This window comes from Bos taurus, chromosome 11 (genome assembly GCF_002263795.3).
Source record: "Bos taurus isolate L1 Dominette 01449 registration number 42190680 breed Hereford chromosome 11, ARS-UCD2.0, whole genome shotgun sequence".
In the NCBI taxonomy this organism is placed as follows: domain Eukaryota; kingdom Metazoa; phylum Chordata; class Mammalia; order Artiodactyla; family Bovidae; genus Bos; species Bos taurus.
The window spans coordinates 83,124,128-83,146,301 of NC_037338.1; the positions used below are offsets into that span (position 1 = coordinate 83,124,128).

Genomic DNA, 22,174 nt, shown 5'->3' on the forward strand with positions numbered 1-22,174 from the left:
TTCTTTCAGCAGAATACACCTTCTTTCACTCTAGGAGTAGCTTCTTCAGCAAATCTGAAGTTAAATTAATCCTGCCCCAAGTTTTCCATGCATTGCGTTTTAAAAACTCTAAAAGAAAAAGAGAAAAAAATTAAAATAGTATCAACCTCAACTCCATGACCTTGTAATTTAGAAAACTCAAGCAAATCACCAGCTCTGAAAGAGGCAAGCAAAATCTTGTTCCGAGTTCAATGCAGACACACATTCCTAGAAGGCTGGAGAGCATGGAAGAGGCCTGGTGGGGTGAGAGCGAAGGGGAGTCGACAGAAAAACCCCCACTGGGTTTAACTTTGCCAGCGTATCAGGCTTATCCAGAGATTGGTTGGGTAGGTCTCCCATCAAGAGGTTAACTGTGATGTGTGTTCTCCATGGAGGAAAGAAAAAGCATCCACCTTATCTCCTCTCTGAGGCTGGTGTATTTCACATGGCCCCGTCTGCAGTCACTCTGCCTACCTAATTTCCATTTCCCCACTTAAGCTCTGCGCTCCTCTCACTTGCGTCCCAGTGGCTACTGTCGCTGTCTTTTATTCTATGAAATCCCACTTGTCTCAGAGGCCTTTCTCTGGGGAGCTTTGCCACTCATGCCCGTGTTCGTTTCTGCTGAAAATCACCCTCAGTAGATCTCCCAACTGAAATCAGCATAAATGGTTTTGAATTCTGTGCCCCTGAGGACCACGAGAAGACTGTTACCTTTGCTTTGTGCTTGTCTGAATTGAAGTATTTCCATCATATATTTGGGGCTTGATGGGGAAAGAGCAGTAAATAGTGTCTCGTCTTCCAAAGTTACGGTCAGTTAAGAGTCAGAGGGATCAGCCAGATGAAGATCAGGTACTTTATTGTTGGGAGGGTTGGAGTAGCAAGCATGGTTGATTTTATACATTCAGCCTTCCTCGTACTTGCTCCCTGCCCAGATCTTTAGACATCCCTGCCAAACACGAGGATATTTTATTTGGAGAGCATGAGTGCGTCCTCAAGAGTGCTGCCTCCCACCTTGATTCCCACCCATGGGACCCCAGGTGGTGGCCTCTGGGTTAGTGCTGCCCAGTAGAATGGTGATGTGAACCACCTGTGGAATTTGAGAAGTTCTAGTAGTCACATTTAAAAGAGGTGACACAAAATAGGTGAAATTGTCCTAAATGTTACCATTTCAACCCAGGTCTCCTGCATTGCAATCAGATTCTTTACCATCCGAGCTACCAGGGAAGCCCATAAAAATATAAGCGAGATATTTCCACATTTTTGTTTTTGCTGTTTTGTTTTTATTTTTGCATGCTCTTTACCATCTGTTGCGGACTTGTTAATAAAGATGAGTCGCATTTCAAATGTTCAGTAGTCACATGAGTGTATTGGACACATAATGCCTCACTTGAACCAAAGTCCACACTTATCCCACAAATGTCGGCCGCCGGGAGGACAAGAGCAGGAGAAAAGTCACAGGCACATCTCAGAAAGAAAGGGAAAGGACCAGCCACCCAGCGTCAGTGTCTTCCCCCTTGTGTCGTCAGCTGTCCCTCCTCCTCCCCCGAAAGTGAAAGGCGAAGAGAGCAGCAGTACTTTCCTTCTCAGGACCAATCGGGGAACGTCCTCCTCTGCAGGCCTGGGTAGTAACTGTGCAAAGGACAGGAAAATGGTTCCTGCCACACATACTAAATGAAGGTCAAGCTAACAATAAATTATAAGACCTCAGGCGTTACCTGTCATCTACAGAGATCACTGCACGTGCTGTGTAATAACAGTGGTAATAGCTCCCATTTATTGTTCACTTATTATGTACCAGAAGCTGGCTCTCCACTTGACCTTCTCTCTAGTTATCATCACAGTGACCCTGCAAGGTTGATATTACATCTCGGTTTGAAATGAGCACACTGAAGGTTAGAGGTTAAGTAATTTGTTCAAGGTCAGAAGCAGCTTAGTAGCTGAGTCAGAATTCCAATCCTAGTCTTATCTATTTAGAGTTAGAGGTCTTCAGCCAATGATAATCTTTTTTCCTCAGGGAGGCACCCACTATTTTCTGAAGCAGATTGGATCCATTGATGTTATTTCTTATATGGAGTCCACATCTGCCCCTTATCTGGTCTCTTTTTTGTAACAAGAAATAGAACCACTTCCTTCCTTGCTCTTTGAGAAATGGAATAAAAATACCATATATCCCCCAAGACTTTCATGCCCCTTTCTTCTTTATTCCTCAAATAGCCTGGATTTCATATGTGTCAGTTATAATCATTTTTTCCTTGACACAATTTATATGGGTTTCTCCTTTTTTTTTAAAAAAAGGAGAAGAAACGAAAAAGTAATAAAAAAATCGCCTCCATGTATTACTTTTCCTAGTGCTACTGTAACTGATTACCACACCCCTCAGTGCTGAAATAATATCATTAATTGTCTTTAATTTTGTAGGTGAGAGGTTGGGCAGGGGTCTCTGGGCTGAAATGCAGGTTTAGGAAGGGCTCCACTGTTGCTGGAGGTTCCAGGGGAGAATCCAGTGGTGAGTGAAGGAAGTGAAACTCCCTTCTTTGGCTCGTGGCCCCTCTCCTCCATCTTCAAAGCCGACAACACTGCCTCCCTCCGATTCTCTGTCTTCACATACTTCTCTCCAACCAAAGCCAGGAAAGGGTCTCACTTTCAAGGACTGACGTGAAAAGATGGGAGCCTGCGTGGAAAGCCTTGGATAATCTCCCCATTGCAGGGACTGGACCATTAATCACATCGGCAAAGTCCCTTTGCCGTTACCATAGCATGTTCGCAGATCCAAGGATTAGGATATACCTCTTTGGGGACTGTGATTCTGCCACCCTTTACTTTTATATGTAATAAGGTTTTAGACACTTGAGTTCAGTCGCTCATTTGTGTCCTACTCTTTGTGACCCCCTGGACTGCAGCATGCCAGTCCTCCCTGTCTATCACCAACTCCCGGAGTTTACTCAAACTCATGTCCATTGAGTCGGTGATGCCATCCAACCATCTCATCCTCTGTCATCCCCTTCTCCTCCTGCCTTCAATCTTTCCCAGCATCAGGGTCTTTTCCAATGAGTCAGCTCTTTGCACCAGGTGGACAAAGTGTTGGAGTATCAGTTTCAACATCACTCCCTCCAATAAAAACTCAGGACTGATTTCCTTTAGGATGGACTGATTGAATTTCGTTACAGTCCAAGGGACTCTGAAGAGTCTTCTCCAACACTCCAGTTCAGAAGCATCAATTCTTTGGTGCTCAGCTTTCTTTATGGTCCAATTCTCACATCCATACATGACTACTGGAAAAACCATAGCTTTGACTAGATGACCTTTGTTGGTAAAGTAATGTCTCTGCTTTTTAATATGCTATCTAGGTTGGTCATAACTTTGCTTCCAGGGAGCAAGCATCTTTTAATTTCATGGCTGCAGTCACCATCTGCAGTGATTTTGGAGCCCCCAAAATAAAGTCTGATACTGTTTCCACTGTTTCCCCATCTATTTGCCATGAAGTGATGGAACCAGATGCCATGATCTTAGTTTTCTGAATGTTGAGCTTTAAGCCAACTTTTTCACTCTCCTCTTTCACTTTCATCAAGAAGCTCTTTAGTTCTTCTTCACTTTCTGACATAAGGGTGCTGTCATTTGCATATCTAAGGTTATTGATATTTCTCCTGGCAATCTTGATTCCACCTTGTGCTTCATCAAGCCCAGCATTTCTCATGATGTACTCTGCATATAAGTTAAATAAGCAGGGTGACAATATCCAGCCTTGATGTACTCCTTTTCCTATTTGGAACCAGTCTGTTGTTCCATGTCCAGTTCTAACTGTTGCTTCCTGACCTGCATACAGGTTTCTCAAGAGGCAGCTCAGGTGGTCTGGGATTCCCATCTCTTTCAGAATTTTCCACAGTTTATTGTGATCCACACAGTCGAAGGCTTTGGCATAGTCAATAAAGCAGAAATAGATGTTTTTCTGGAACTCTCTTGCTTTTTTGATGATCCAGCAGATGTTGGCAATTTGGTCTCTGGTTCCTCTGCCTTTTCTAAAACCAGCTTGAACATCTGGAAGTTCACGGTTCACATATTGCTGAAGCCTGGCTTGGAGAATTTTGAGCATTACTAGTATGTGAGATGAGTGCAATTGTGCAGTAGTTTGAGCATTCTTTGGCATTAGTTTTCTTTGGGATTGGAATGAAAACTGACCTTTTCCAGTCCTGTGGGAACTGCTGAATTTTCCAAATTTGCTGACATATTGAATGCAGCACATTCACAGCATCATTTTTCAGGATTTGAAATAGCTCAACTGGAATTCATCGCCTCCACTAGTTTTGTTCGTAGAGATGCTTTCTAAGGCCCACTTGACTTCACATTCCAGGATGTCTGGCTCTAGGTGAGTGATGACACCATCATGATTATCTGGGTCGTGAAGATCTTTTTTTGTACAGTTCTTCTGTGTATTCTTGCCACCTCTTCTTAATATCTTCTGCTTCTGTTAGGTCCATGCCATTTAGTTTCTTTGACTTTAAAGTTAGTATGTTTGATCTTAAATCAACTAAGATCCACTGTCTTACATATAAGAAAGTATGTATGCATTATGGCACTACGTCAGCTTTTTTTTTTTTTTTTTAAATACCAAAATGGAAAAATGGTAAAAAGTATTGGAAAAAAACCAAACCCTTAAAGCTGATGTAGTTCCATAATGCATACATACTTTCTTATATGTAAGTCAGTGGATCTTAGTTTATTTAAGATCAAACATACTAACTTTAAAGCCAAAGAAACTACATGCATGTCTTTCTAATTACTGCTGTGTGTGTGTGTGTATATGGAGAAGACAATGGCACCCCACTCCAGTACTCTTGCCTGGAAACTCCCATGGATGGAGGAGCCTGGTGGGCTGCAGTCCATGGGGTCGCTAGGAGTCAGACACGACTGAGCAACTTCACTCTCAGTTTTCACTTTCAAGCATTGGAGAAGGAAATGGCAACCCACTCCAGTATTCTTGCCTGGAGAATCCCAGGGACGGGGGAGCCTGTTGGGCTGCTGTCTATGGGGTCGCACAGAGTCGGACACGACTGAAGTGACTTAGCAGCAGCAGTGTGTGTATATGTCCACATTGATCTTTGTGTATACATTACAACAGTGAATGAAGATCTTTTGATCTTCATAATTTTTTTAAATTGAAAGGATGCATGTCAAATGCATGTTTGTCTCAGAAGACACTGTTTCTGACCATCCTTTTCTGAATGAAAAGTTCCTTTCTCATATATTTTTTAGGACTATTTTTTAGAGCAGTTTTGGTTCACAACAAAATTAAGAGGAAGGTACAGAGGTTTCCTAGTTGTTCCTGCCCCTATACATGTATAATCTCCCCCACTTTCAAGATCCCTCATTAGGAGATACTTTTTTTTTAATTGATAAACCTACATTGACACATCATCGTCACCCAAAGCCCATAGTTCACCTTACTGTTCACCTTAGTGTTGTTCTTTCTGTAGGTGCGGACAGATGCATAGTGACATTATTATCTAACCACATTGAATATCAGAGTATTTTCACTGCCCTAAAAATCCTCTGTGTTCTCCCTATTCATGACCCCCGCCCAAACCCCTGGCAACCATTGATCTTTTTACCGTGTCCATATTTTTGCTATGCTTTTATATAGACTATAGCTGCATATAGTCATAAGCTCCATAGCCTTTTCAGAATGGCTTCTTTCACTTAGTAATATGCGTTTGAGATTCTCTGTTTCTTTTCATGGCATGATAGTTTATTTCTTTTTAATGCTGAATAATATCCCATTGTGTGGATATACTGGTTTATTTATCTGATCACCTACCACAGGACATGTGGTCATTTCTTAAGTTTTGGCAATTATGATTAGAGCTCTTGTAAACATTAATGTGTAGGTTTTTATGTAGATGTAAGTTTTCTGCTCCTTTGGATAAATACCAAGGAGTACAATTATATGGTAAGAATGTGTTTAATTTTGTAAGAAACTTCCAAACTGTCTTCCAAAGTGACTGTACCATTTTGCATTCCCACCAGCAATGAATGAGAGTTCTTGTTTCTCCACATCCTAGCCAGCATTTGATGGTGTCAGAGTTCTAGATTTTGGCCGTTCTGATCTGTGTGTAGTGGTATCTCACTGGTGTTTTAATTTACATTTCCCTGAGGATATATGATATCCAGTATCTTCTTACATGTTTATTTGCCATCTGTATATATTCTTTGATGAGATGTGTTTTAAAGTCCTTGGCCCATTTTTTAACTGGCTTGTTTTCTTATTGTTGTTTTAAGAGTTCTTTGTATATCTTATATAACAGTAGTTTATCAGATGTATCTTTTGCAAATATTTTCTTCCCATCTGTAGCATGTCTCTCACTTTCTCAACATTGTTATTGCTCAGAGCAAAAGTTTTTAATTTTAGTAAAGTCTAGTTATCAACTATTTCTATGGATTATGTCTTTGGTATTATATCTGAAAACTCATATCCCTACTCAGGTCATCTAGATTTTCTCCTATGTGATCTCTTAAAAGTTTTTAGTTGTGTGTTTTACGCTTAAGTATAAGGTCCATTTGTAGTTAATTTTTGTGAAAGATGTAGGTCCGGGTTTAGATTGATTTTTTTCCTTCCTTTTTTTGGCATGTGCATGTCCAGTGGTTCCAGCACCATTTGTTGAAAAAACTGTCTTTGCTCCATTGTATTGCCTTTGTTTCTTTGTCGAAGATCAGTCAGCTGTACGCATCAGGCATACGCATATGCTGTCCATTTCCCCCCTAAATTTTAATGGTGTTTGTTGTTGCTATTTTATAATCATACTGAACTTGACTATTGGAGAACAAAATGGCAGCCCACTCCAGTGTTCCTGTCTGGAGAATCCCATGGATTGAGAAGCCTTGTGGGCCACAGTCCATGGGGTCGCAGAGTTGGACACGAGTGAAGTGACTTAGCAAACTTGACTGTAAAGCATTACGTTTACTCACTTTTACAGGGTGACTGAATGTTAACTCATACTTTTTCCTCCTATAATCTCATCAGTATTTTGCCTATTTATCTTTGGTTTTGATGTAGTCAGCATTTGACTTATTTGATTTCAAACTGAGTGACTTTATCCATTCCAGATACATTCAGAAACTGTTTATGTGAGCACATTTTCAGTACCGTTGTTCTAGGTGCTGTAAACAGGTTTAAATAAAGACTGCCAAGCTCCTTGCCCTTTTGAAGCTCACAGTTGATTGGGATAAATGTATGAATACATATCAAATGAATTTATAATTTAATATAAGAAGTATCATTAAGGATATTAATAAATGCCGTGTGTTCAAAGGAAGAGATAATCAGTAAATGTTTATTGAATGCCTTCTATATTCCAGGCATATATTTGTTACTAATGCTACATAGTAGTGATTATCTCAGGGTTTTTAAATGTGCAATATATATTGCTCTCATCTGACCTTCAGCTAGATTGTATGTATTATTACAGTTGTAAACATTATCCTTCCATTCCTGTTCTTAAATGCCTTTTCATTTAAGGCACCATTTTCTTCTATTTTCCAAGGTGAGAGTTTTGTTTGATAAGCATATCCTATCTTGACGAAAATGCAGAAAGCCAGGAGCTTAGGAGATAAGCAAAAAGGAGCAAATCTTAAAAAAAATTGTTTCCCATGTGATTGTCAAAGGCACAGAATAAAGGGAGCAGGTAGAATACTCAAAGGATAGACAATAGTTTTTGAAGCATAATATGATGTAATATAACTTATTCATAAATAAAACATAGACAGTCCTATGAAAAATGACCTGTTACAAGACTCTAAGGAAAAGAAAGGCTGGCCTGGTAAAAGTCTTATGTCGTCTTTACGCTTCCAAAGTTGATTATTTGCCCACTTGCGCTTTTTCCATTTATGAAAAGTGAAAAATCCACAAAGTTCCCTAGAAGTCGGTCTAGTTTTCCTATTTGGCACAGGATCTCTTCAAGTAGGCATCATTGGCTACTTTGTTCATTCATTGACCAGATGTTTTTTGAGTCAATGAATAGGCTGGGAAAGACAGCCTGTGCGATGACCCTTAATGATCTTGACCTTCCAGTGTTGAATCCCGTGTGTGATCTCCTCCCTTTGAGTGTGGACTGGACTGACTTAATTCACTTTTAACAAGCAGAATATGTGCAGCAAAAGTGACGGGATGCCCTTTACAAAGTAAGTTCTGACAAGACCGTGGCTTCTGTCTTGGGTGCCGTCCCCCCTCCTTGGGTCATGCGCTCTTGGGGAATCGACGCACCTTGTTGTGAAGAGCCCCGGATGGTGAGACCCAGGATGCCAGTCACCCTGGAGTAACTGTGGTTATGCATCTCCTGCCACCCAACCAAGCGACCTGATGAAACCACAGAACTGACCAGTGGTTCATTTCTAGCCTCATAAAAGATCTTAATCCAGAGAGGCACCTAGCTAAACCATACCAGATTCATGAATCACAGGAACTGTGAGATAATCAATGTTTTAAGCTTCTGAATTTGGGTTATTTGTTATCCAAGACTGAAAAAACACCATCAGTGCCTCCTGTGTATCAGAAATTGTTCTCAGTGCTAGGAATATAGCTGTGGTCAGATTCAGAAGAGTTTTGTTGCCAAGCAGACAGCCTATGTTTAACAGGCCCGTTTGGCTGCTTCCTCAAGGAGGGATTGTGGGTATGGCATCCACTCTGTGTATTGTGACCTGTAGAAGAAGCAGCCTGAGAATTGGCCCTTAGATTGTCTGTCAACATCACCCTGTAACAATAAGAGGGACTAATGTTTTCTTCCAAAAGTCTTTCATAGTCATCTAGGCTAACAACGGATGTGGATTAACCATTTTCCTCTTCACCTCCAGCCCTCAAATAAGATACTATAAGAAGGGGAAGGTGGTATTTATTGTAATGTTACTCTGTGAATTGTCCTGCCACCTCTGTGAAATAAATACTTTTATCATCATTTTAAGAGATAAGAAAATTAAAGCTAAAGGATGTTAAATGACTGCTCCATGAGACTGCTCATGAGACTGTGTATTATGAGCTAGATGTGACCAAGTCAAGATTCGTCGATAGGCCTGCTCCCCAAATCTTGCTTCCCACGGCCTCCCTCGACTGAGAAATTTGGCTGCAAAAGCCCATCTTGGGTACTCGTGATTATTGGCTTGACTGGCAAGCTGAAAACTCATTCTCTGTTTGTGCTTGGAAATTATTTCAAATTGGCTATGGTAATAATTTAGTAAGATTGAAAATTGGCTGAAAGACCATGTTCGCCATCCAATCATAAATGATGATGCCTCTGTTGCCGAGGAGGAGTCTGGCAGGCACTCAGCTGCTGTGTTTCCGCAGCCCTTGCAGGCTTCTCCATGAATAAAGCACAAGAAAGAGTACACACTCCTTCCTGGGAGGCTTGTGGGCTCTAAATTCACAGGGGGTGGACGTCTTGGGGAAGACAGAAGAATAAATCAGCAATCTTAGAATAATGTACAGCAAATACCAAAGTGTATTTTAACATTTAGGAAAAAAAAGAAAGGCAAAAAATCCAAAAATTACCTCCCTGCTGAAATGTTATTCTCTGCCTGGCTGACTTCAGGGTTCTGAATTTTTCGTTGTTCAACCATAAATCTTCAGTGATGTGGGTCCCCCTCTCCTCCTCCATTCTTTGTTCATCCTATGATCCCTTCTCTCATTTATTAAGTACCTTTTAAACTTATAAGCAGATTTATTTTCTAATTGCCATTTTATGAATACTTTCTCTTGCCTGGGCAGTAAAGGGATTTATAATGGAAAGTCATGCCCTCTCCACTCGGCTGGTGCCAAAAGCTTTTCAAGTAATGGTACCCAAAGGAAGATCCCTGTCTAATTGCATCCATCTCAGGATGCTGGTTGTTTCTGCCTACCATCAGGGGGAACTTTTCACAGATGGAGACGGTAAACAGTTAGTTGATGGGACCACCCAGGAAAGGCCTCATAGTAGATGAGGTATTTGAGTCCAGTCTTAATAAATGAGGGTGTTGGTCATGCAGGGAAAAATTAAAAGAGGAGGGGCATTCCAGGTAGATGTGGCAGTTTGGTACAGGCATGGGATAATCTAGTGCCTTCAGTTGACTACAAGACATATGATATAGATAGAAGTATCTTGATGAGGCTACAGAGAGAAGAAAGAGCCTGGTAATGAATGAATGCTTACCTGGCTAAAGGTTTTAGACTATCCTGAGAATGGACCTATTAGACGTAAATTTTAGGCTGGGTAGTGACATTCTCAGATTCTTGCTTTAGAAAGATCACCTTGGTGATGATCAGAGAAAGAAACAGAGGGCACCAGCTTGGACACAGGGAAACTCCAGTGTGAAGGCCAGTGTGGTATTTTATGGGAGAGATGAAGATGGACCAGAGAGGCATTGACACTAGAGTGACTCAGTTTGTGCTAATTACTGTAATGCAGGCATGTGTGCTATATCTCTGCTTTCATAATGCATTTCTGTAAACATCCTTTGAGGATGCTATTTAACCTTTTGGTCACTGAATCACATAGCGAGTTCCTTAATCATAGTATAACCAGATTTCTGCCTAGCGTATGTCATCTGATGAGCGAGTTTTTCATTCCACCCATATGTGTGGAAGACTATGATGCATTGATGCCACTTATCAAATGACAAAATTTCCATGAGGAGAACAGAGTAAAACACTTTTAAATTAACACTGACCCTGGAAAATCTGGAAAATTCCCTCCATTAATATTGTGGCCATCCCTTCATTCTTTCTGGAATTATTTCTCCACTGATCTCCAGTAGCATATTGGGCACCTACTGACCTGGGGAGTTCATCTCTCAATGTCATATCTTTTTGCCTTTTCATACTGTTCATGGGGTTCTCAAGGCAAGAATACTGAAGTGGTTTGCCATTCCCTGGCCTAACAGAAGCAGAAGATGTTAAGAGGTGGCAAGAATACACAGAAAATCTGTACAAAAAAAGATCTTCATGAGCCAGATAATCATGAAGGTGTAATCACTCCCACTCACCTAGAGCCGGACATCCTGGAATGTGAAGTCAGGTGGGCCTTAGGAAGCATCACTACGAACAAGGCTAGTGGAGGCGATGGAATTCCATTTGAGCTATTTCAAATTCTAAAAGATGATGCTGTGAATGTGCTGCACCCAATATGTCAGCAAATTTGGAAATCTCATCAGTGGCCACAGGACTGGAAAATGTCAGTTTTCATTCCAATGCCAAAGAAAGGTAATGCCAAAGAGTGCTCAAACTACCACACAATTGCACTCATCTCACATGCTAGTAAAGTAATGCTCAAAATTCTCCAAGCCAGGCTTCAGCAATACGTGAACTGTGAACTTCCAGATGTTCAAGCTGGTTTTAGAAAAGGCAGAGGAACCAGGGATCAAATTGCCAACATCCTCTGGATCATGGAAAAAGCAAGAGAGTTCCAGAAAAACATCTATTTCTGCTTTATTGACTATGCCAAAGCCTTTGACTGTGTGGATACAATAAACTGTGGAAAATTCTGAAAGAGATGGGAATACCAGAGCACCTGATCTGCCTCTTGAGAAATCTGTATGCAGGTCAGGAAGCAACAGTTAGAACTGGACATGGAACAACAGACTGGATATTGTCACCCTGCTTATTTAACTTATATGCAGAGTACATCATGAGAAATGCTGGACTGGAGGAAGCACAAGCTGGAATCAAGATTGCCAGGAGAAATATCAATAACCTCAGATATTCAGATGACATCACCCTTATGGCAGAAAGTGAAGAAGAACTAAAGAGCCTCTTGATGAAAGTGAAAGAGGAGAGTGAAAAAGTTGGCTTGAAGCTCAACATACAGAAAACAAAGATCATGGCATCCGGTCCCATCACTTCATGGCAAATAGATGGGGAAACAGTGGAAACAGTATCAGACTTTATTTTGGGGGCTCCAAAATCACTGTGGATGGTGATTTCAGCCATGAAATTAAAAGATGCTTACTTCTTGGAAGGAAAGATATGACCAACCTAGGCAGCATATTAAAAAGCAGAGACATTACTTTGCCAACAAAGGTCTGTCTAGTCAAGGCTATGGTTTTTCCAGTGTTCATGTATGGATGTGAGAGTTGGACTATAAAGAAAGCTGAGCACTGAAGAATTGATGCTTTTGAAGTGTGGTGTTAGAGAAGACTCTTGAGAGTCCCTTGGACTGCAAGGAAATCCAACCAGTCTATCCTAAAGGAGATCGTTCCTGGGTGTTCATTGGAGGGACTGTTGTTGAAGCTGAAACTCCAATACTTTGGCCACCTGATGCAGAAAGCTGACTCATTTGAAAAGACCCTGAAGCTGGGAAAGATTGAGGGCAGGAGGAGAAGGGGACGACAGAGGATGAGATGGTTGGATGGCATCACCGACACAATGGACATGGGTTTGAGTGGATTCCGGGAGTTGGTGATGGCCAGGGAGGTCTGGCGTGCTGCGGTTCATGGGGTTGCAAAGAGTCCGACACGACTGAGCGACTGAAGTGAATTGAACCAAATATTGTGGCCTTTCATCATATCAAATTAAATCCTGGTGAATCTTAGACACGTTGTGAAGTTCTTTGAGTGGCAGCATGGTGATGAATAGAGAGACAGGTTTATAGTTAGACCTTCCTGATTTCCCATCAAGCTCGACCTTGGGGAAATGACTCTTGAGTTTTCTCCTCTACATAATGGGGAATAATAATTGCTCCTATATAAATATAGATTAATTTTAGAATGTTTTTAGACACAAGTGAAAATCCAATTAAATTAGCTTAACTGAGCAGAAAATTTCCTGGCTTATGTAACTCAAAAGCTCAGAGGTGGGGCTGACTTTGGGGTTGGGTGATTCAACAATGAGTGGTCATCAACAAGCCAGTTTCTCTTTTCTGTGTTGTCTGTGGTGTTAGTTTCACCCTCAGGCTCTTTGCTTTAGTGCACTGAATGATGGAAACAGGCTACATCACTTCCTAATCGATACACAGCAGGTAGAGTAAGAAAGCTCCACGTGTGCATAGAAAAGAAAACCTGAGCCTCTCATTCAGGGGTTACATCACCCCTGAACAGATTCCTGTGGCTTTTGGTCGTCAGTCGGCCCGACCACCTGAACTAACCACTGTGGTGAGAGGTGTGGGATTACCGTGAATGGTCTGACTCCATCAGCACTAACCCTAGGCAGCCCTGAGTCAGTCCCATGGCCATGGCATGGTCAGCATTTACTAGACAAGGTATGAAGTGGACGTAAGGGAGACAAGCACAGTATCTGTAACGGACACCTTGAATAAACACCGTGAAGATTAAATAAAATAGCAAGAATAAAGATCTTGGTGTCAGTAGGTGCTCAGCACAGTCAGTTCCCCTTCTGCTTTTCTTTATCCCTCTTTCTGTTTACTGTCACCTAGAACATCTAAAAATGACATTTGAATTCCTTTCAGCCCAGTTTCAAACATCTAGCAACAGTTCAGTTTGGTTTTGAATGATCCAACATAGTTGTAAGAGTTAGAATAAGATCTAGATTTTCATACTTACTCTTGATTTTGACATAAACTCATTAGATCTACTTAAAATGCTCTTAATAATAACAGTTTGTGTTATGTATCCCATGCATGCATTTGATAGGAAAAGATTTTTAAATGGAAAATGTGAATGAATGCTTTCACAGCCCCAGTGGACAGGAACCTTCACTACTGATTGCAGGAACATCTCGTTTCTAACATTCTTCATGGCCCTCTTCATTAGGATAAAGGTGACCTTCAAGTTGTTGAAGAACTTAGGGATGTATTAGCTATGTCAGTGCTGAAAGTAAACAGTACAAAAGATAGGGCCATTTACACTTTGCTGAAGAATGATAGTATTACTGTGATTATTCCATAAGGGAAAAGGCAAAGAAAAAGTGGCCTCTGTATCCTCCATGATTCATTTTTATTATGTAAGCAATTGACAGTTAAAGCAGAGGAGCAAAATTCTACTGTTGATTTTTTAAAGTATATGATTCATTATGACAAAACCTGCATCCTTATTTTTATGTTTGAATAGCTTGTAAACTCGGAGAAGGCAATGGCACCCCACTGCATACTCTTGCCTGGAAAATCCCATGGACGGAGGAGCCTGGAAGGCTGCAGTCCATGGAGTCACTGAGGGTCGGACACGACTGAGCGACTTCACTTTCACTTTTCACTTTCATGCATTGGAGAAGGAAATGGCAGCCCACTCCAGTGTTCTTGCCTGGAGAATCCCAGGGATGGGGGAGCCTGGAGGGCTGCCATCTATGGGGTCACACAGAGTCGGACACGACTGAAGCGACTTAGCAGCAGCACAGTAGGGGGTAAATTGTTTCATGAAACTTGGGCTTTTAATACATGCATACATGCCTACGCATATATTCTGACATTGAGATTTGATGCACACAGTGTGCAGGTCTTGGGCAGAAATGTTTGGAAGCTTTGGCCACCTGATGCCAAGAGCTGACTCACCAGTAAAGACTCTGGTGCTGGGAAAGATTGAGGGCAGGAGAAGAGGGGAACAGAGGATGAGATGGTTGGATGGCCTCATAGAGTCAATGGACATGAGTTTGAGCAAACTCCAGGAGACAGCGAAGGACAGGGAAGCCTGGCGTGCTGCAGTCCATGGGGTCGCAAAGAGTCGAATACAACTTAGTGACTGGACAACAACAAATTCCCCATGTTGCAAGGTCACCTCACCCTCTTCTTCACAGGAATCCTCGCTCATCCTTCGAGTCCTGGCTTAGGTGCCACCTCCTTTGTAAAGACTTTCTTGCCTTTCTAAGACAGATACTTTTTCTTGCACCCGCATAGTTAGTTTATATTTCTGTCACGTTTTATGAATACTTATTTTTGTGTTTGGTTTTTCCATTAGGATGGATGTTCTTTTAAGGTAGAGATTGTGTTTTAATTTCCTTTTGTATCTCCTGTGCCAAAACTAGGCCCAGCACATGGTAAGCACTGGAGTGTCTGTGCTTGAAAAGGAGATGAAAGAAAAGTGGAGCGAGATTTTACATAGAACCCAGAAAGAACGGATAGCTCTCTATCCTGTATTAGTCAAAGAAAATGTTTTCAGTCTCTCAAATTAACTGTGATGTTAAAACCAAAGTGTGAGTGAAATAATTCGCTTGTGACTTTTCCATTAGTTAATACAGTTGATGTTAGCAATGTGAATGGTAGATAAAGCCTGGCTTTCCCACCCTGACTCTGTAGGTAGCATCTGGCTTTTCCTAAGGCACCTGTCATTTTATAAATATCCACCTTATCTGAAAGTCACACTATATTCATTTTTAAAAGAGAAAAATAGTATCTGCTTGGTGAGATTTCATCAGCCTTAAGGTCCCTGCACACAAGGGAAGTTGTCTTGGTGAATTTTGAATCAAGCCATTCATGACGCGGCAGCACTGATTGTGTCCTTCTTCTGTGTCAGCTCCTTCCTTGCACGCCTTCCCAGGCACGAGTGTGACAGAGAGCTGCCCTCTTGCCCAGCATACGTGCCCTTTGTGCTGGCCCATTCCTTCTCCCTCTCTCAGGCTCTGATGGGCCTTTATTTGCACTCGGCATCCAGGCCATGTGGCATCCATTTACCCCAGCATCCCCCCAACCCCCTTTAACCTGGAGACCTCTTGAAGTTCTTCCTTTCCCATCTTAATGCCTCCTCACCCCTGAGGACTCCCTTTAGAGATAGCATCCCTCAGCAAACCTTCCTGCCAACTCCCCCGCCCCCCAGCCCTCCCCTTCCTGTCCAGACAGACTGCCCCTCGGAGGTTCTCATCAGCAGGTCCTGTTTACCCCACTGCACTTGAAGAAGGATCCTGCCTCCTTGCAATGCCATTTCTCTCTCTGTCTTTCCAGCTAGAATGTAGCATCCCCCGGGACAGGGACCTGATCTCATTTTGTCTGTGTCACCAGCACCCAGCCCGGGGCCAGCCTCGCTGCCTAATGTCCAGTGTCTAACGTCCTGCTGCCTTTTCCTGCGTGACTTCTGATTGCCACTGACTGGCTTTGTCCCGACAACATACATCTAGTCCTGAGGTTTTGTTTCAAGTTCTTGAAAATGTCCTTATAAAGTTTAGTCTTTTGAGGCCATCTTATAGGAATAAGACACTAGGGAGCCTTTGGGCGCATTCTGGACCACAAATTTCTTGAGACATGAGACATGTTGAGAACATGCTATTTCATTGGACTTTTAAAGGTTCTTCCCCCACACCCTTATGTTGAGCAGAGTTGTTGAGTAATTTAGCAGCTATTTTCGGTTTGTCTACAATGTGCTAGACATTGTATTAAGGGCTAGGGGTACAGAGATTTTAAAAAGCACATTTTCTTCCCTGAAGGGTCACATTGTTTAGTCAGGGGAAATGTACGAGTAACCAGACAATTTTAACAGTGAGATGGGTTCTTTGATACAGGTGAGCTTTAAAAGGAACACATAAGGGAGGAGATGATGTTAATGACAGCATCTCAAAGGAGTGAACCCTGAACTGATTTGGAAAGGACAGGCAAAGGCAGGCTTGAGAAATGATGACAGTTTTTCTCAGATACTTGTAGTTTCACATTAAAAAATCTACAACGTGTTTTTAAACTAAAAAACCGACTAAAATGTTCCCATGCAATTATCTTCAGAATACCAATTGCCTTTAGTGGCTCCTGAACTCCTGCAGGTCAGATTCTGTAGCTAGCCTGGCAGTCAAGACATTCTCAGTTCATCTTTCCAGCTAAAGTTTTTTAATATTCTAGATTGGGGAGTCAGTCAATCGTAGCCTATAGGTCAAATTCAGCCCACAGCCGGTTTTGTACTGCCCTTAGCTAAGCTAGTTTTTACAGCCCTTAAAGGATTCTAAGAACTAGCCAGCCAACCAAAAGTGTGCACGTCAGAGACCGTAAGTGACCTCCAAAGCCCAGCATTTTCTATCCGGCCCTTTCCACTCCTGCTGTGTCTGAGTGCTCACTAGTGGTTATACACGTGTCATAAGCTTTCCTGCTTCCACAAGTCTGCTTTCACGCTTCTATCATTTTGAAATGTTGTCATTCATCCGTTCATTCCTTTATATGTTCAGTACACTTCTTGTGTGTGCGGCACCGTTCTGAGCTCTGGGGAGACGGCAGTGAAGACCACAGCAAGTAGGAGCACAGCATGCCAGTGGTGAGGAGAAAGCCAGGCAGGATGAGGAGAGGGTGGCCCCGTGAGGACGGAGGGTGTGCCCGCTCTTCCTTGGTGCTCAGGGAGACCGCATGTATAATGTGACCTTTCCACCACGTCCTGAGGAATGAGCGTGAGGATCCCTGGGAGAACATTCCAGACAGAGGGCCCGACAAGCAGAAAGGCTGTGTGGGCCTGCAGGGAGGTCAGTGTCTCAGGAGTAGGCTGAGAGTGGGAGAAAGGAGGACACTGGGTTAGAGAGGTGGGGTGAGCTGGAGGGCAAGTCATACAGGGTCCAGTGGGGCTGTGAAGTCTTGATTTTATTCGCTCACCCAGTCAGATCCTGTGATGAGGCCAACATGACCGAGTGACTGTGGTGGACACTGACGGGGAGCACTGGCTTGGTCACCATGGACCTGAAATCCGACTTTCACTCTCTCACTCGACACGAACCCAAATGTATCAGCTACCTTCCCTGGGGCTCAGTCTTTCCATCCACATCACTGGGGGCGTAGGGAGGTCTGTTGAACTAAACACGGGTTCTAGGATATCTTGTATTTCTCAGTCACAGAAAGGCATTCTCAGATTATTTAGGGGAAGAGACAATACTGTAGCCGATCCTTGCTGGTCACTGGTGGCTTCTGATTTTATGTCATAGGTGCTGGGGTTGCAGAACTTGTTCTGAAGCTGTATTTGCAGACAGTTACAGTGCAGTGAAAACAGTGCCTTCCTAAAGATACCTTTCATCCATATATATAAGAGGCTAAGAAAACGCCAGCCATCTATTATAAAACATTAATTTTATGTGCAGTGACTTGGAGGCAGCTGTTGGGGATGGAGGGTAGGGGAGGTTTGCCTCCTGGTGGGGTCGTTAGTGCTGTGTATTTGACGCCTGTGCCTACCTTTCAGAATAACCAGACACAACATGACTGATTTTAAGAAGTAATAGGAAGGTGAGGTTTGGTCCTAGGATGCTTTGTCTGTTGTTGTTGCTGTTGTTAAATCAACACAGAATCCTCTTACAGCTCTAGTAAAAATGTGCTTGAGCAGTTGACAGGCGACTAAAATCTGGCTCCGGAGCGGCACAAACCAGCAGGGCCTGAAAGGCCCCAGAGTGGCTCCAAAGAATGTGGTGCGCCTATCAAAACGGGTTAAGTTGAGACTTAATTTGTATTCTTGAGGCCAAGTGAACTTAATATTTTAAATATTAAAAAAAATATAAGCATTGCATGCCTATCATAGTGACTGTCACGTATCCGAATTCAGTAAGCAACTGGTGAGTAAATGAGTAAATATAACGTTATTATAGAAAATGTGGAAAGTCAAGAACAGAATTGCTCGTAGCCTCAACACTTCAACAGTGGTCACGACTAGTGTGTGTGTTGTCTTCAGGCACAGGTACATTCACTTTCACTTTCACGTTTGGGCTTCTCTGGTGGCTCAGATGGTAAATAATCTGCCTGCAATGCAGGAGACCTGGGTTCAGTCCCTGGGCTGGGAAGATCCCCTGGAGAAGGGAAAGGCTACCCACTCCAGTATTCTTACCTGGAGAATTCCATGGACTATATAGTCCATGGGGTGGCAAAGAGTCGGACACGACTGAGCGACTTTCACTTTTCACATGCACAGGTATAGTTCAGATTTTAATGTAAGCATGATACAGTTTTATGATTTCTGATTCCTAAATTGAGCATTTTATGATAATGATACAATCAAACAGTGATAATGGCTGTACTCTTACTGTAACTCTTACTGACTGCATATACTCTATCGAGTGATTTGTCATACGCTAGTTACCATTTCTCTTACTATCAATTGGATTGCTTTTAAAGTCGTATTTTTATATTCTTATTCCAGTTAAAATCTTCATGCCTATACTATTTTCTTCTTTTGAATTATTTCCTTATAATAAATTATCAGAATTGGTTATAGAAATGACTCCTCATTTTTTCACTGTAACCAGTAATCTATTTGAATATGTTTCACCATGACACCACCTGCTTTGGGTATTAGCATTTTTAAAAAAGCTATATTTATGCATTTAATAGTGCAAATGATACCACCCTATTTTTGTTTTCTTCATGGAAGAAAATCTAGTATAGCAAAAGTCCTATTCATTAAAGTTTATGTATTAAAATTTCACTTTTGTTCTCTCTACCACACAAATACTTTACTAAATCCATCACATGAAAAGTCCTATTCGTTAAAGTTTATGTATTAAAATTTCACTTTTGTTCTCTCTACCACACAAATACTGTACTAAATCCATCACATGTAATACACAGGGTGATTCTTACCTTTGTTCAGTTCCTCTCTCTCACTCTCTTTTTGTTATTGTTGGTAAAGCTGTCTCTGGAAGCACGTAAAGAAATGACTGGAAAGGCTATTAAGGCAGTCAGACATTTTATTGAAAAGCCAAGAAAAAGAAACTTAGAAGAAGACACTGAGGAGGCTGGTGGGTCTCAGGTGACCTATGCAGATGCCTTGAATCATCTGGAGCAATCACTGGCACACCTGGAAACCCTCAACCACAGCTTCATCATTTCTCTGAAGAACAGTGAGCAGGTAATGAAATGCAAACTTCTTCTGTATGCTCACACACTTGGATAATATCAGTGTGTTCTTTCATTTGTCTTTTAAAGCTATATTCATAGTTGTGATAGGCTTTTCAATCTTGCAGACTTTTTTTTCAGTAACTGTTTTTTAAATTGAAGTATATGGTTAATTTACAGGATTGTGTTTCAGGTGTACAGCAAGTGATTCAGTCATATGGGCTTCCCTGGTGGCTCAGCAGGTAAAGAATCCACCTGCAGTATGGGAGACCGGGGTTCAATCCATGGGTTGGGAAGATCCCCTGAAGAAGATCCTCTGAAGGCTATCCACTCCAGTTATTCTGGCCTCAAGAATTCCTTGGACAAAGGAGCCTGGAGGGCAGCAGTCCATGGGGTCACAAAGAGTCAGACGAGACTGAGCAGTCAACACACACACAACATGCTCTATTTCTAGCTGGGAGATGTTTTGCTTTCCAATTGAATGATGATAAATTTTTCTCCTGACTTCCAGAAAAATTCAGAAATAGCCATCCATACCTGCCTCAGAATTTTTTTTTTTTTAAGAATGTGTGTTCTCATCCTGTTTTTCTGGTGTATTTTCCAATATAATTTATTCTCGACATGACCTTTTTGGCTGATGAAGTTGTTCCTAGTTCATTCTAGTTGGGACCCTCTGGTCTAGTGGAGTCTCAAAAGGCCCCCTCATGGGAGTCATGAGCCCCTATGAGGTTTGGGGACCAGAGGGTTCGGATTGCATAAGGGAACCCTCTGTAGCCTTGGGAGCTTTTCTTCTGTATTCACCATCATGGGAATTTTAATATTCTTTTCCATAGCTCAGTTGGTAAAGAATCCACTGCAATGCAGAAGACCCCAGTTCCATTCCTGGGTCTGGAAGATCCACTGGAGAAGGGATAGGCTACCCACTCCAGTATTCTTGGGCTTCCCTGGTGGCTCAGCTGGTAAAGAATCTGCCTGCATTGTGGAAGACCTGGGTTTGATCCCTAGGTTGGGAACATCCCCTGGAGAAGGGAAAGGCTACCCGCTCCAGTATTCTGGCTTGGAGAATTCCCATAGTCCATGGTGTTGCAAAGAGTTGGACACGACTGAGTGACTCACTTTCACTTTCTATAGCTAAAAAGTTGACAAATCACTACATAAATGGTTTTCACCCAGGTAAAAACAGTGTTTAGGTGTGTAAAAAATAGTCCATTCGCTTTGTAATGCTGTAGTGAATGAACCTATAAGTGGCCACTGATCTGCTTTATTTTTTTTTTTAACCTTATGTGTTTAATGAATTGTATTCTTGGCTTGTAAAACAATATATATATTCCTGACTAGAAAAATCAGTCAGTGGAGAGGAGTCCAAATATAAAACAAATGGAATACTTCAAAATACATATGAGACTCAAAAATGCAAGCCCCTCATCCAGGAGATAATGGGAGGAATCCAAAAGCCTGATTTCAGTTTTATTTCATTTTTGTATTTTTTTTAGTGCCTATTATCCTATCTAATAAATAATATTAAATAATGGTATGAGCAATATAGAAGCCTTCATAGGAAGCAAATTGGCCTTACCAATCTTGATTTTATTCTGCTGATGGTTACAGTTGTATAATCAATAATTACAATTATTGACAATATTAAAAATATTGACAATTAAGGGGCTTCCCTTGTAGCTCAGTTGGTAAAGACTCTGTCTGCAATGCAGGAGACCCGGGTTCAATTCCTGGGTCGGGAAGATCCCTAGAGAAGGAAATGGCAACCCATTCCAGTACTCTTGCCTGGAAAATTTTGTAGACAGAGGAGCCTTATGAGCTGCAGTCCATGGGGTTGAAAAGAGTTGAACACAACTGAGGGACTGAGCACACTTGGAATAGCTGATTGCGAATGTTGTTAGGCCATGGATGGTCCTTAACAGGAGCCTCTTCTGGTCCCTAAATTGACATTATATGATTTTGTTAAGGCACCTTTTAGATCAAATGCTGAAAATAACCTTCAATCTTATATATATTAACCCTTTTAAGTGCAGGCTTTGATTTTAACCTCTTTAATTATATACTCAGTGAAAGACCATATTGTAAACTCAAGAAGGTTAGTGCAACTTCAATCACAGACCATTGGAACCTCAGTTTTCTCTTGTCTCACTGTGGATACTAGTAATTTTGTTGCCTAACTCAAAGGTAGTTTGTTTTTAAATACAGAAAGTATCACAATGAGAAGAATAGTAAACTGAAAGCTCATATGCTCAACTCCCAGCTTTCACCATTATCAAGACATGACCAATGTATTTCCTTTCTACCCTTACTCCTCTGAGTCATTTTAAAGAAAAACCCAGTCATCTTTTCATTTTATGCACAAATCCTTCCATATCTATTTCTAAAAGATATATTTAAATGTAACTACCACTACCACTACATTACCAATAAAAATGTTAATAGTAAGTCTTTGATATCATCAAATGTCCAGTTAAGGTTTGAAA

At 41.6% G+C, this 22,174-nt stretch overlaps 1 protein-coding gene across 1 annotated transcript in view; it reads left to right on the forward strand.

Moving 5' to 3' along the window:
• The window catches only part of NBAS (NBAS subunit of NRZ tethering complex), a gene marked incomplete in the record, with an annotated part of 468,052 nt that overhangs the window by 384,835 nt on the left and 61,043 nt on the right, over window positions 1–22,174 (forward strand). Inside the window, 1 exon segment of the mRNA NM_001192550.1 lies at window positions 19,489–19,707. Within this exon segment, the coding sequence (NP_001179479.1) occupies window positions 19,489–19,707 (219 nt within the window).